We start from the raw sequence: 16,054 nt of genomic DNA, 5'->3' as shown, positions 1-16,054 counted from the left end.
TCCTCATGGATTAATCTAAAATTGAAGAGAAAATACCCGTAGAAGAAGGTTCTTGAGAAACATGGAGCTAAATACCAGAAGAAACAGCTAAAAAGTGAGAACGTGGAGTACTCACGTCTGGGGGTGAGTAACATCAAGGGCGCGGAGGGGTTTGTGTAGCTGGGCCACAGCACACAAGCAATTACATGATGTGTTAGAAGTCAATAAATGCCACAGAAAAGAGGACAGGAGAGAAAAGTGAGGGGCCGGGGCATGTGGGGTGGGGAAGGGAGCTGCAGTTCCAGCTGCGTCGTCCAGGGTCGTCTCCACAAGAAGACGTGTCTGAGCAGAGACTGGAAGGAGAGGAGGGTTAGCTCTGGGAACGTGGGGGTGGGGGTGGGCGGGTGCCCCAGATTACACCTGCGTCACTGAACTGACAGAACAACGAACCTGCATCTGTCCCCCTGCCCTCCTTCCGCAGGAAGAAGCAGAATACAATTGGCCAGACAAGTAGAAAGGAGGCAACATGGCATCGTTGGAACATCGGAAACATTTGGGTTTTATATACTTTGTGTTCATTCTTTAGGGCATTTTGTACGCATTTCTATGTCCCAGAATTTTGCTCATAAAAAATCAAGCCCGTCGGTAATTAGCTTCATACTTGTATTTACCTTTGTAAACACCACAGAGATGCCGCAGTATCGTTGGGGAATTTGAATGCGGTGGCGTATCTGTCTAAACACCAGTGGGGGGACAGTTGCCGTCGCTGTTTCCACACCAAGTCTGGAAGCCTGTCCCCATTCCCGCCACGACAGGAGCCTGCGCTGTGGGTGTGCATGATTTCACCGTTCAGCCAGCCACCCTTGGCGGGTCTCCAACCCTCCCCAACCCCATCCCATAAAACCCTTGATGAGAAATGCCATTTGTAGCCACACAGGGCACTGTGGCTCCCTGCTTGGCCTCTGGGACCGGAGGGGGTCTGGGCTGTCACGGGAGCCACTCCTCGGAGCCTTATCTGTCGTGTGGTGGAGGGAAATGGGAGAACACAAGCTCTGGGCTGGTTTGCTAGCAGGAATGATGACAACACATACCCTGAGGCGCAGTTTTGAGAGTGAAAAGAGAGACTGTGTGAAAGGTGTCCAAGGACGGGAGACCGGAGGGGACGCCTCGAGGAGAGGATTCCGGCGGTCAGCTCCGAGCACCGTCTTTGCGGGTGTTGTTCTCTCAAGGGATGGCTGTGCTCGGGACAGTGATGTCATGACGGAGGCATTTCACTTCCCAGACAGAAATTACACGGTGCCGTTGTGCATACTTCTCGGTGGTGCCTTGGGAAGGATCCTGTGGTCAGAGTGGACCCGAGTCCCGGGAGACATGCTCGTCGAGATTGCTGCCTCCCCAAGTGCCGTGTGTTTGGGTGGGAGTTGGTTGTTCCAACCACATGCAATTGTATCAAATGAGTGGTCTCCGCATGGGGTTCAGGGCCTGGAATATCCGTGTTTGTGTTTCGGGCCGGCTGGGCGGCAAAGGCAGGGGATGTCCTGTTGGGTCCTGCTTGGCTGGCATGCAAGGGCAGGGAAGCTTGTCATTAAGCTGGTGGGTGAGAGGCTCCAGGGCACCGTGGCCCCTGTGCCTTCCCCTCCCGTCCTTCCGTCTGAGGTCCGTCTTCGCACACTCGTTAAAGCACCTGCAAACAGCGACCCCAGCTCCCCTCCTTGTCCCCACTCGGACACTTTCCCAGAGCCCCAAAGGGGGGATCTCAGGGTCGGTGTTTGGGGGCCTTTGATCTCAATCAGAACAGCCACGTCAGGAGCTGCCGAATGCGGGGTCACGGGGCACAAGACAAGGGACCGCGCACTTCCCATCTTTGGTTGCCACATGTCTGGGGCATGAAAGAGGAAAAACCCATACCCTGAGCATCTCCTGAATATCCAAAATGGGCGCACCTCCTGGGCATGAGCCAGAGGGCAGGAGAAGACAAGATGGGCTCCGCCCGAGCTGGCGGGAGACGACGTCACGGAGCGGAGGGCACAGTCAGGCTGAATTACTCCCCGATCCCGGTTTGCTTTACAAGATACAATAGACAGGGACTGGGCCGCAGTATTTCCCCCTTTATTTTATTTATGAATTGATTTGACAGACGAGTGGCCTAAAAGCTCCTGGTTCAGGGATGATACTGTCCCATGAAATCAAGTCTCTGCTCCCAGAGACCTCGCAGGCTGCAGAAGCGAAGCCTAAAGGAAAAGATGCGCTTGAACATGGTAAGTACCAAGACGCGATCTCACAGTGGAGGTGAGCGGGGGTGTGGCCCGGGTCGGTGGCGGCGGTCAGGTCGGACTGACCTGGGCAGCTGTGTGCGTGCGGGCGTGTGTGTGCACGTGGGCTCGCTGGGGGGAGGTGGGAGGCCGCAGACAGGAGGCGGGAGTGTGGGGGGGAAATAGGGCAGGGCCCTCGGGCAGATCCACACCCCGGGGCGGTAGGTCTGCGTCTGGGGCAGAGAGAGCCCGGCTCACGCAGCTGTGAGGGGGTTTGCAGACGTGGTTAAGTTACGGGTGTGGGGACAGGAGATGGGGACAGAACGAGGTGGGAACATGGGTCTCCCCAAGTCCCCAGGGGAGGAGCCCCGCTCACATTTCCAACCTCCAGAGAGGAAGAGAACAAACGGTATGTTGTTTTCATTGATGAATTCTCCAGTGACATGTTGCAGGACCCGCGGGACCCTAATCCAGTTATAACATACATTTTTGACTTTCCTTGAACTAAGTAGGGCTGACATTGTATCCCTTGACATGAAAGACAGAAGCCGAGCCGCCCACGGGGGACAGTTTGCTGTCCCTGACCTCCCGTCCTGTGTCCCCAACTTGTCACGGCGCCTCTGGGCTCCGTGGGCCGCCCGTCCCCAGTTTCCCCTCCCGCTGGGTTTGCAGCAAGTTCATGGTCATGCCTAGGTGTCGTTTTCCTCATCTTTACCCTGTTAGGGCTCTGCCCAGCTTCTCATATCTTTACATTGACGTCTTTTGCAGACATTTCCTTGATTTCAGATGTTTCTCGATTTTTAGAATTTTCCCTTATTTTTTTTGTTTAACTAGTTTCCGTTGCTCTGCTGAGACGCTCTCCTCTGTGCTGTTGTGCATGGCGACCGCAGCTGTTTTCAAATCCCCTGCGAGTACCTGTGGGGGGTCTTGCCAGTAGACTCCGCGGACGGGCTTTCTTGTGGGAGTGGGTCCTGCCCGCTGGCTTCTTCGCTAGTCGAGCAGCTTGGGAGGGAAACCTGGACGCTGACTTATGTGTACAGATCCGGATTCTCTGATACTGTCTGAAAAGCACCACGGGGGTGTGTGTGTGTGTGTATGTGTGTGTGTCTAAGCAGGCACTTAACTGATCGGACGTAAATTTGGACTTTGAATCCCAAACTGCAGCGCAGGTCTTCCTGTGTGGCTGTTTGCATGGGCCTCGTGTCCGCAGTTCACAGTTATCCGGGGATCTGGACAGAACTTATTGGCAGAACTTAAGTCCCCTTCTCTCTCTCACACTCTCCTCTCGCCAATTCCCCCATCACTTTCCAGCCTCCTTCAGACCAGAAAGATGGGCTTCTCTCCCGGCTGGGGGTGTCCTGTCTGTCCCAAACGCTGAGAACATGGAAACCACCCCCGACCGCATTCTCTTCTCCCGGGGGATGGCTGACGTCGGGCTCCATCTAAGAGTTCGGTGGTTTTCTTGTCCCTTCAGTACCTCCAGGGAGGTTGTAAAACAATGATCAGTTTTTATTTTTCCCAAAATCTGTACTTAACGCGTGAAGGAACGGCCACCCCATCGACCACTTGGCGGCATTGGAACTGGGAACACCCCTGCCTCCGCCTTGAGGTCTCCACCGGTGTTGTCTCGTTCCTTTTCAAAATTAATCATTTTCCTGATTTATTATTACCTTGTATCTATTCTTATTGACGTATCGCTGGCACGCATGTTATGCACAGCGGCAGGCGTACACGTCTGTGGGGGTGAGAGTCAACAGGGCTGGAGGGTGCACTAGGCTCGCCCCAGGCCGGCTGTCCTGCCCCCCGGCCCCGCCCGCCCGCACAGGACGCTCTTCCTGCTCCAGCGACTGCAGTCCCACTGCGTGGAGGACAGAGGGACGGACTGGAGGCGAGTCCCGGAGCGGCGGTCCTGTGCGCGGCTGGGGAAGGGGCAGAGGTTGCTGGTGGGCGTTGACTTGTGCTGGGACCATCTGCTTGGTGCTGCTCTAGCTCCTTCCTGGGGGCTCTCCGCCTGCCGTGGTGGCAGAAGGGGGCCGGGAGAGCAGCAGAGGTAGCACACAGCCGCGCGGACGGCCGCCAGGATGCCCAGGGTGGAAATGGCACGGGAAGAATGGACTCCGTCATCTCTCATTCTGGGGACACACGCAGGAACGCTAGGCCGTTGATGGGAAAAGGAAGGCAACGCAGAGCAGACCGCACCGCCTCATTTCCCCTCGACGGTAGCCTCCTTGGTGGGAAGGAAGCCCCGGTGTTCAGACGGGTCAAGAAATCAAGGGGGTCAGGGGGCGTGTGGAGAGAGAACTCCGCTGTCGCTCCCGCCAGTCACCCTCCGGGGCCGTCCGCGCCCTCGCCAGGGCTGCCGGAGAGCACCATGCAGCCGACTTCCAGATGAGGTCACACAGCAGCCCTGGGGTTGCGAGCCAGGAGCCCACCGCCCCCGCGGGTTCCCTTCCTTTGCGATTCCGTCTTGATGGTTCTTTGTATATTTATGTCCAGGGCGCTGTCCCTTTTTGGTTAAAATTAAGCAAAGCCAGATTATTTATTTACTCACGTCCTGTAAAAGACAGCTGGGATTTTGTTGATAGCTTCTCAGTTGTCCTTGTGTTTTAGTATTTTGTTTTATTTTATTGTATTCTATTTTGTTTTTACTAATGTTTCTAAGCAGAGACTTGACCTTACAGGTTACCTTTCTATTTTAAATAAAATTTACTCTTTCTAGGGGCACATTGGCCTTCATTTGTGGGACACGTGACCTTTTAAAAATTTTTTTAATTTAAATTCAATCAATTAACATACAGTGTGTTATTAGGTTCAGAGGCAGAGGTCCATGACTCGTCAGTTGTGTATCACACCCAGTGCTCTTTCCATCAGGTGCCCTCTTTAGTGCCCAGCACCCAGTTACCACCCCCACCCCCCGCAGCAGCCCTCAGTTTTCCCTGGGATTAAGAGTCTTTTATGGTTTTTCTCCCTCTCTGGTTTCATCTTGTTTTATTTTTCCTCTCTTCTCCTATGCTCCTCTGTCTTGTTTCTTAAATTCAACACGAGAGAGATCATATGGTAATGGTCTTTCCGATTGACTTATTTCACGTATCTTGCAAATAGCAAGATTTCTTCTTTAGGATGACTGTGTAGTAATCCAGTGTGTGTGTGTGTGTGTGTATCCATATCTATCTAATACCACATCTTTATCCATTCATCTGTCGATGGATATCTGGGCTCTTTCCATAGTCTGGCTATTGTTGACATTGCTGCTATGAACTGTGGGGTGCACGTGCCTCTTTGGATCCCTGGATTTGTATCTTTGGGGTAAATACCCAGTAAAGCATTTGCTGGGTCATAGGGTAGCTCTATTTTTAACGTCTTGAGGAACCTCCCTACATTGGATTATTTGTTTTTTGGGCGGTGAGTTTGATACATTCTTTATAGATGCTTGATATTAGCCCTTTATGTGATTAGAAATTTGCAAAAACCTTCTTGCATTCTGTAGGTTGTCTTTTGGTTTTGTTGACTGTTTCCTTCACTGTGCAAAAGGTTTTATCTTGATGAAGTCCCAGTGGTTTATTTTTTCCTGTTTCCCTTGCCTCCAGGACGTGTCTTGTAAGAAGTTGCTGAGGACAAGTTCACAAAAGTTGCTACCTCTGTTCTTCTCTAGGATTTTCATGAGTTTCTGTCTCTTTCACTCATTTTGAGTCTATTTTTGTGTATGGTGTAAGGAAATGGTACACTTTCATTCTTCTGCATGTGGCTGTCCCGTGTTCCCAGCACAAGTTATTGAAGAGACTGTCTTTTTTCCACTGGACATTCTTTCCCACTTTGTCAGTGATTAGTTGACCATAGAGTTGAAGGTCAAGGTCTGGGCTCTCCATTCTATTCCATTGATCTATGTGTCTGTTTTTGTGCCAGTACCGTACTGTCTTGATGATCACAGCTTTGTGATATAACTTAAGTCTGGGATTGTGATGCCACCAGCTTTGGCTTTCTTTTTCAACATTACTTTGGCTATTTTTTTTTTTTCTGGTTCCATACAAATTTTAGGCTTGTTTGTTCCAGCCCTGTGAAAATGTTGATGGCATTTTGCTAGGGATGGCATGGAATGTGTGGGCTGCTGTAGGGAGCATAAACATTTTCACAGTATTTGTCCTTCCAGGCCATGAGCATGGAACATTTTCCATTTCTTTGTGTCTTCTCCAATTTCTTTCATGCATGTTCTACAGTTTTCAGAGTACAGGTCCTTTACCTCTTCAGTCAGGTTCATTCTTAAATGTCCTATAGTTTTTGGGAGACACACAACTCTTGATCTCGGAGTGGTACGTTTGAGCCCCACCCTGGGCCTAGAGCCTGGGCCTAGACCCTACTAGAGCCTACTAGAGCTTATTTGACCTTTCTATAAACTTTAGGTTTTGAACTAATCTCCTCACTTATTTCATATAAATGTAAAAATTATGAATATTAAAAAATATCAAACAAACAAAAAATCTGTTCACTGCCGACTCAGCTTTAGAAAAAAATATTAGGGCACCTGGGTGGCTTATTGGGTTAAACATCTGGTTTCGGCTCAGGTCATGATCCCGGGGTCCAGGGGTCGAGTCCTGCATCAGGCTCCCTGCTCAGCCGGGAGTCTGCTTCTCCCTCTGGTTCCCATCGTGACCCGTGCTCTCTCTTGCAAAAATCAATAAAATCTTAAAAAACAATAAAATAAAAAGAAAAAGAAAGGTATTTGAACCAACAACTGATGTCTCCTCTCTCCCTACTCTTCATATGTAACTGTATATAACTACTCTTCTGGATTTGGAGTCTTATTATCCCCTTGCATAGCTTTTAATTATTTACTCCATATGCATGCACCTGGAAACAATGTATAATGTTTTTTTGCATGTTGCTAATCCTTGCATGCATGGAGTTAAAATGTATTTATTTCTACTGCTCACTTTCCCCGCTCAGACTTTTTCTGAGACTCGCCCACATTCAAACAGTTCACTCGCTTTAATTGCAGAAAGACAGCTAATTGTATGACTATACCTCAAGCTGTTAATTCATTCTCCTGGGAATTAGGATTTAGGACTTCCCGCCCATTTTTTTTTTTTTTTTTTTTGGGTCATGGGAAACAGTATCATAATGATAGGCCTTGAAAGGGGATTTGTACAAAGATACTTTCTGAAACAAGGAGGGAACACTGTAACAAAAGACTATTCCAAGAACAGAAATGCCTTCTTGGAGATCATAAATGTGATAGTGGAAATAGAAAAAACTACTGAATAGAAATCTTGGGAGGGGAAGTTCAGGAAAGCAGAAAGGAAGAATCGATCAAAGAAACAATGTTTTTAAATTTTTTAAAAGTCTTATTTATTTATTTTTTTGAGAGAGAGAGAGAGAGGGAACACGAGCAGTAGCAGAGGGAGGGGGAAGCAGGCTGAGCCACCCAGGGACACTTCAAGGAAATAATTTAACAAAAATGTCCAGATTGAAAGGACATCAGCTTGCCAAGGTTCCAAGTGCTTAACACACACACACACACACACACACACACACACACACACACACACACGCTACTAACCAGAAGGCATTTGTCACAAGATTTCCAAGCACTGGGGACAAGAAGAGCTCCTGTGGGTTTCCAGAAAGGAAAAATACATCCGGTTTCCTAAAAATAATCAAGAGCAAAATGGATTTATGATTTTTGATAAAAACACTGGAAATTAAGACAGAGGAGAAAATTTATCTATGTTTCTGAGAGAAAGCGGTTTTCAGCATGGAATTCTTCCTGCGGCCAAACCGCTAATTAAGGCTGGGTGTCGTGTGCACACCCGTGGGATGCCCATTAGGGGCTCTGATAGGGCACCCACCTAGGCCACCCGAGATGCGAACCTGGAGCTCAGGGGGAGCCCGATGAATGGTGCCCAGCCCTGGGGGTCCTGCATGGTCCGAGCTTCGCAGGAACTAGCAGCCGGAGGACTAGAGCTGGAGGACAAGCCTCCGGAGAGCTGAGAGGAAGGCCAGAGAGTGGGGTGTCCTGGGAGGGTGTGGGGCTATAGGACAGAGAGGACAGAGAGCTCAGAAGAGGGGTGTTCAGGAGGTGGGGGGGCCATCTGTGGGACAGAGCTCCGTAACGGCCGGTGCTGCCAGGAGCGCACCCAGCCCAGGGCGGAGGGCTGGACACTGGGACCAGCGACGGGGGACTGCTGGTCACTTGGTCTCAGCATAGTTATGGCAACAGACGCTGCACTGGCGTGGATTTAAGAGAGGCAGGAGAGGCTGTGGACAGTGAGTGTAGATGACTGGGTCTAGGCCTGTGTTCTCAGAAGGCAGGAGAGCAGCTGCCCCTCCAGGAAGCTGGGGAAAAGGAGGCTCTTTGCAAGGACAGCGGTGGTAGTGGTGGTGCCGAGGACACTGCGGAGAGGGAAAGGTTGTTCTGGACACCCAAATATCACGCGGCCCTCGGCGCCCCATCCACACTACGCATATGTCACCTGAGATTCGGAACAGCTTCCTTTACAGAAAGAACTCTCTAGGGCATCCTCGGCCATGACACGCACTGCACCGTTCATGTTCCCATCTTCCCGGGGAAAGGTGCCGGCCCGTCTTTCCCGCTGGCCATAGGAGAGGGAAGACGGAGAAGGGGACTCAGGGAAAGAATTCCAGGCGGTTCTGCAAGAAGGGGAGGGGCCAACTAGAGCAAAGGGGAAATCTGACCTCACCGGGCCAGTGGGGTCGGGGGTTTCTGGCCTGTCCACGGGTCAGCGCAACGTTACTATTTGGTGACACAAAACTTTGGACTTGGCATCAATTTGGAAGAGGGATCAAAGTCCACATTTTAATTCAACCGTCACTGATGTACACAACAATCAAAACAAACAAAGCTTCTCCAGCCCGGGTCGCTCCTGCCCCCACCAGAGCAAAGCGGGCTTCTGGGGGGATGGGGGGAGGGAAACTTTCAGTAAGGCCAGACATTAGCGACCCTTACCTCGTCCAGGATGTCGTTGTCCGTGTTTTGTACCCGAGCCTCGCTTGGGCTTTTCTGTGGTGAGTGGGCGTGCAGGCCCCTTTAAAAATGTTACCAACATTTATTTAGCAACATTTAAAATTCGCCAACAAGGGCAAAGGATAACAAGACAAACATCCCTGTATCCAAATCCAGTTAAATAATAAAACACTCCCGACCCAGCGGCGGCCCTTCTCTGAGCACTGGCCGCCTTCCCAGCAGGTCAGAACTAGACCCGATGCGGGTCTCCTTGTCCCAATATTCCTTCCAGTTCTACCACGTATGTCCGGACCCCAGAGCGAGCCGTGCAACATTTAAATGGAATAAATACCGTGGCGCAGTAAGAATTCTGTAAGTTCCTGACTTCGCCAGATGGTGTAAGCTCTCTCCGCGACCCTCATTCACATGTCTGTGTGCATTTCTGATCCCTCCTTTTTTTAAATCACCGTGTGAAGAATTGTCATAGAAGTACCCCACTGTAGGGGCGCCAGGATGGCTCAGTCGTTGGCGTCTGACTCTGGGTTTTAGCTCAGGTCGTGATTCCAGGGTCCTGGGGTCAGGCTCTGTGTTGGGCTCCACGCTCAGTACAGGGTCAGCTTGGGATTCTCTCTCTCCCTCTGTCCCTCCCCCCTCAAAAACAACGACAAAAACAAACAAACAAAGAAAAAAATACCCCAATTTATTTATTCATTCTCCTGTGCTTGGATGTTGTGATTTTTCTGCTCTTGCAAATACTATTACCATAACTTAAAAAAAATAATGTGTCCTTGTACCAATGGGCAAGAGAAGCTTTTTCCTAGGGCAGAAGTCTGCGGATTTCCTTGCTCCGATAGTCCCTAAGATAGTTCCGGAAAAATTATGTTTCTCGTCCTGCTTTGTTAACATTGGCATCTAAATTTTTAAAAAAGATTTTACTTATTTATTTGACAGACAGAGATCACAAGTAGGCAGAGAGGCAGGCAGAGAGAGAGGGGGAAGCAGGCTCCCTGCTGAGCAGAGAGCGTGATGCAGGGCTCGATCCCAGGACCCTGAGACCATGACCTGAGCTGAAGGCAGAGGCTTTAACCCATTGAACCACCCAGGCACCCCGGCATCTAAAATTCTTTATTATTAGTTTAAATATTAGCTTGAATCGTATGAATTTGCCATATTTGTAGGTTGGAAAATAGTGGAATATTAACAATGTCATATGGTTCTAACTTACAGTTGCAAAGAAAGTCATGTCTGGTTATTGTAAAAACCATTGAAAAATAAAAATAAAAATAAAAATAAAACTGCTGCTTCCCACTTACTTTAAAAGATGTGGCCAGCGGACCGTAATATCATAGTAATTTAATACTTGCTCTGATCCACTTTAAAAATACTCCAATAAACTCCTCCTTGATAAACCAAAACTTTATGCAGATGTTTCTTCTTGTTTGTCTTCTATTTCCATTCTGCTCAGCTCACGAAAGCTCTGCTGAGGTAGTTTTCATTTGGAGTGTTCTAGGGTTCTCCCAATTGTATTTTTCTGCAACAAAGGATACGTGTGCAAATTGAAATATTAATGTTTTTAAGTTTCTTATGACAGGAAGGCTCTCAGTGTGACAATTCGCTTCTGCTTTGGGTCATGACAACAACAATTATTACTGTTCATTTGACCAACAGGAACGTCATGGAGATTTTGGTAAATACGTATTATAGATAAGAACTGGGATTTGATTGCAACGCAGCACGATAGGTTGGACGGGCTTTTATGTCTTCGGTTAGCCCAAGGACGATGGTTGCTTCTTTTTTTTTTTTTTTAAGATTTTTTATTTATTTATTTGACAGAGAGAGAGATCACAAGTAGGCAGAGAGGCAGGCAGAGAGAGAGGAGGAAGCAGGCTCCCCGTGGAGCAGAGAGCCTGATGCGGGGCTCGATCCCAGGACCCTGAGATCATGACCTGAGCCGAAGGCAGCGGCTTAATCCACTGAGCCACCCAGGCGCCCCCGACGGTTGCTTCTTATTTGCACGAGTGGGGATTCAGCATCGATCGTGTCTGTCTTTGCTGTCGTAGAGCTCAGAGCGGCTTTGCTGGTGTAAATGGACAGATGAGAACAGAACATTTCTGAAAGCGGCGCCTCCACATTCTGTGAACTTCCCCAAATGCACCCCAAATCAGGGAATGACTGGTCACAGGAACTTGTTTTCGATGCTGCAGCCGCTGACACTTTGGTTGGGTCTCGTCCAATGGTGTCGACAGCGAATAGCTGGAAATTACCCGGCTTCATCTTTGGAGTCATTTTCCTGTTCAGTTCGGAGAAGTCTGCCAAAAGGTCTCATTATAGGATTTCCAACTAGTAGTTAAATCTCACCTTCACATACAGGCATCTCCCAAGACTTTCTAGGCTGAGAAGGATTTGGGAAAATGACAATATTGCTGACTTCAATCCCTCTGACGGAATAGACCGTGATTTCCCGTTGTGTGCTCTCACCGCGCTGGTGTCGAAATGTTGGGGTTACACATAGAACACCGTCAGCTTACGGGAAGCAGCCCCCATACCACCTGACTGGCAAAGTCAGTCTTTATTGTCAAATTAACCACACTTATATTCCATCACAAACAGGTCTGACCCCATTTTGCCTTTGAAGATCCATGCTGCCTTGCATGCTCCCCATGAACCTCTATTATTATTAATTTCCTCCCTCTTGGCCACCCTCCCCTGTAGACGGAGTATATTCCCCGCTGCCTGACTTTGGACTTGGCCGAGCCTGGCTCGGGCTCCTTGGGGGTGAATGCGTGACATGGGCTGCCCCTGCTACAGGTCCCCTAGCCCTCTCCGTCCTGCCCTCTGCCACAAGAGGAGCACGTCCCTGGGGGTGTCTCCTTCCTCAGACCGGGTCTTGAATGGGAGAACATGCCACGCGGACCCACAGTCCCGAAGGAGAAGGGTGTGGAGCTGCCCGCAGCCGGGAGCGGAGCCCGGACCACAGCCAGCCGGTCTGCAGCCCTCGAGTAAATATTTGTTGTTGCAAACCTAACCTGGGGAAAGTTGACCCACATTCCCTTTCGAAGCGCCACACCCAACATTCTGCAAAAAGCAGGCCCTGGCCTTTTAGCAACCAAGTTTTGTTTGCAAATAAAACAATGTTTCTAAGTTAATTGTGGAAACAAGTAACACCCCTTCTTGTAAGCAGCCCTTGGAGAAGTGCTGCCCAGAGGAATGTTCTTACTGTGCCCAGATCCGTGCAAACAGACTCACAGGGAAATATCCAAACTCTAGGAAAACCTACTCACCGGCAGCTTCCCCAAGCATGTCCCAGTCTCGCCGGCAATGCCGTTTCTTTGCTGCAGTATCAGCCGTAAGCTGGGAACGGGGAAGGATTGGATGCATCAGTCTCAAGTATTTTTTTTATTTACTGCAATTTTAAAAAGATTTTTCCAAAAAATTTCTAAAATTCTTTTTAAAAAGATTTTTTAAAACTTTGAAATAGTTGGATTCATATGGATTTGCAAAATCGTCCAGAGGCTTGGCCAGTGCCACACTCCAGACGGCCCTGGGGCAGCAGTCTGCTGGGCGGGGAGTTTTGAGAAGTGGGAAATGGATGCGGGCGGAACAGCACCGTCTCCGCGGCAGGCTGTATCTGGAAGTGATGATTTTTATATGCACAGTGTGCGTCAGCGCAGCTCCGGCTCACCTGTAGACTCGTGCAGCCATCACCACGATCAGGATAGAGTATGTTCCATCCGCTTTCCAGAGTCACACCCTCCCCCAATCCCGGTCCCAGCAGCCACGGGTGCGTTCTGCCCCCCTCTCAACACTTGTGTCTGTGGTATGTTAAGTAAACGGGGCAATGCCGTAGGTAGCCTTCAAGACAAGTGTGGGTCTTCTCTCCCGGCACCCAACACAATCCCCTTGCGACCGTCCCGCTCTGCTCTTCCTGACTGCAGAGCGGCTTCCCACTGTTGCGACTGGGGGTAGGCTCTTCGCCCCCCACCTGCGGAAGCGCCTGCGGAAGCAGAGGCAATGGTTGTAGCCATTGTTCATGCAACCGTGGTGAACATACACACTCAGGCTGGTGTGTGACTATGCTCTCCTTTCTCTAGGATAGATCTGCGGGGCCGTGATGCCGGCTTTTTATAAAAAAGATTTTTATTTATTTATTTGAGAGAGAGAAAGAGGGCATGAGAGGGGAAGGTGGAGGGAGAAGCAGACACCCTGCTGAGCAGGGAGCCTGAAGCAGGACTTGGTGCCGAGACTCCAGGATCATGACCTGAGCTTCAGGCAGACACCCAACCAGCTGAGCCACCCAGGCGCCCCAGACACTGGGTTTTATAGTAAATGTCCAACTTCATACGGGACAGCCAAACTCTTTCTCAGACCGAAACAGAACCCTGTTCTGTTCTTGCTGGGGAGGTGGCATGCAGGGCTCAGCATGGCCCTAGGGTTCCGCTCTAAGTTCTGATACGGTTGTAGCTGGGTCTTGTGCAATTGAAAAACTTACTCTTTTTGCATAATTTCCGGAGTCTGCTTCCATGAGAAATTGCATCTGTTACCTTTGTGTACCGAAGAGCAATCTCATCTCCCTTTCATCAACACCCCCGTTTCAGTGTATTAGAAATTCACCCACAGGCTGGCAAATTTTCAGGAATTTATATTGCACACAATACCAGCTACTTCGGATCAGAAAGTAACAACTGCAAATTGAAACTGAGATCAAATTGAGGAAACACACCTGAATAAGAAAAAGTTATACCAATAAGTAGACTTTTACTACCTCAGTTCTAAGACTAAAATTCTATTAAATTATTCAGAAGAGGATAAAAGTTGCATCACACAATTATGATGACATATCATTATGACTAAATGTTCCAAAATAATTTTATATCAGTATATATCAGTATATGTATATCAGTAACAGCATGTTTTCAGTTAGGGAACTACTTATTTTTTATGATCAAGAAATATATTCTAATGTTTGAATTCATATTTTGAGGAACAGTATTTGAAAAAAAAAACTGAAGGAAAAAAAAACCAGAATAGATCTCATGATGGTTACTCAAAGCAGACACATCGTGATACAATGTTCGACACCCAGTATAGTTAATCCATTTATTGGTAAGTCGTCAATACAAGGTATGAATTTACACGTTGCTTTTCATTACTTCTTTTGTTACCATGCAACATAACAGACCAAAAACATAAGTTTTTCGTAAGTGGAAGTTTGAAAAAAAAAAAAAAAGTAGAGCGTTCTTTTGGTAAATACATTTGCATTTGAAGATCAAACCTTTAGGGAATGCCTGGGTGGCTCAGTCGGTTAAACTTCAGCTCAGGTCATGGTCCCAGGGTCCGGGCATCAAATCCCCAGTCAGGCTCCCTGCTCAGCCGTGAGTCTGTTCTTCCCTCTCCCACTCACTCTCAAATAAAAATCTTTAAACAAATTGAAACTTTATGTTCAGCTTTTGAGAATAACTAACTAAAACTCATGAATAAAAAATGAGAAATAATTTTATTCCTTTATTAGATATTAACATCAAAGTGTTCTTAAGTGTTTAACTCATTTATTTCCTTATTTTTAAAGATTTTATTTATTTGTTCCACAGAGAGAGACACAGAGAGAGAGGGAACAAAAGCAGGGGGAGTGGGGGAGGGAGAAGCAGGGTTCCCATTGAGCAGGGAGCCTGAGGTGGGCCTCGATCCCAGGACCCGGGGATCATGACCCAAGCCCCCCAAGCCGAAGGCAGACGCTTAATGACTGAGCCACCCAGGGCCCCGTGTTTAGCATATTTAATGAAGGAAAGATCTCTTTCCTGCTGAAACTACTTGGTCTAGGCTCTGAGTGCACGCCCATGGGGAGGAAGGAAACATACGCGGGCAGAAGGGGTCTTTGGGACCTCCTTGAGTGGGGGTCACAGGAAAAGTCATGCACCTGATGTAGGAGGTGTTGTTTGGGGTCCCGACGCACATCCAGGCTGGGAAAGGCTGGGAAAGCAGAGGAGAAGGGAGGGAAGAACAAAGTGACAGAAGGTGTTGTCTGCATCCCGGAGTCTCCAGCGCCCCAGATGGGAGCTGGCACAGAACAGGAGCCCAGTACCTGTTTGCAGTCCGCTGGCCGAAGGCATGAACCCACGAGGCTCTCGGGGCAGCCTGGTCAAGTCCCTTCCTCTACGGACCCGGCTTGCCTCTGCGAACCAGCAGTAGCAGCCTGGGGCAGGCGGGCGTGGCGGGCCGCTGGTGTCCGCTGGAGGGCGGAAGGCGCTCAGCCGGCCGCGGGGGACCGCCTCCTGGCCCCCTCTGCGACCGCTGGAGAGCGCGCGGGATGAACCGGGAAGGAGAGGGCGCGTGGGGGACAAGGGGTCCCGTGCCCAGAGCAGCGCACCGACGCGCTGGGAAGCCTGGGGTGACCGGGGGTGCAGTGTCTGCAGCGCGGAGGGCGTGGGCGCAGTCGTCGTCTCCGCCAGAGACCCCTCCGGCTGCGGGAGGTGGGGCGGGAGCAGCAGGGGGAAGGGAGGGAGGGGCTGGGGGTATAGGTCCGAGAGACCCGGCGCCGGCTGAGACTTTCCGAATGGGACCCCGGCAGGTGCGGTGGCGGAAGGGGGGCGCTCGCCAAAGCCCGACAAAGAACCCCAGAGGCCCTGGGCGCGCCTCTGTCCAGGGCGGCGCAGAGAAGGTTCGGAGCGCCGGGACGTGCCAGGACCCAGGACGCTCCTGGAGCGCGGGTCCGAGGGGCTGGAGTCCGAAGGCGCCTCCCGCCGCCTGGTGGCGGAGATGCGGGCACGCGCGCCCCACCGACCCCGCAGGGTGGCCCCGCCCCATGACCGCGGGAAGGCCACACGGGGTGGGGGCGGAGTTGGCACTGCCCCTCAATCCGCGCGGACAG

The 16,054-nt window shown here is 50.0% G+C and overlaps 1 protein-coding gene across 1 annotated transcript; it reads right to left on the bottom strand.

Moving 5' to 3' along the window:
- Positions 1-11,176: 11,176 nt before the first annotated feature.
- On the bottom strand, positions 11,177-15,990 carry LOC123929374 (translation initiation factor IF-2-like). The gene is made up of 5 exons (XM_045984950.1): positions 15,986-15,990; positions 15,269-15,930; positions 12,872-13,183; positions 12,471-12,540; positions 11,177-11,498 (listed from the first exon to the last, which is right to left on the bottom strand). Exons 1-3 carry the CDS (start codon positions 15,988-15,990, stop codon positions 13,044-13,046), a joined length of 807 nt encoding a protein of 268 aa, XP_045840906.1. The 3' UTR covers positions 11,177-11,498; positions 12,471-12,540; positions 12,872-13,043.
- Positions 15,991-16,054: the final 64 nt, after the last annotated feature.

This window comes from Meles meles, chromosome 18, assembly GCF_922984935.1.
Source record: "Meles meles chromosome 18, mMelMel3.1 paternal haplotype, whole genome shotgun sequence".
Classification (NCBI taxonomy): domain Eukaryota; kingdom Metazoa; phylum Chordata; class Mammalia; order Carnivora; family Mustelidae; genus Meles; species Meles meles.
Note: the sequence above shows the minus strand (reverse complement) of the source record. Positions and strands in the feature narration are given on the sequence as shown.

Excerpts from the sequence above, each read along its gene's own strand:
- LOC123929374 (XM_045984950.1), bottom strand. Across the intron at positions 13,184-15,268 it reads GGCCAGCGGACTGCAAACAG|GCGCTTCCGCAGGTGGGGGG; the intron begins GTACTGGGCTCC and ends CTGCTTCCGCAG.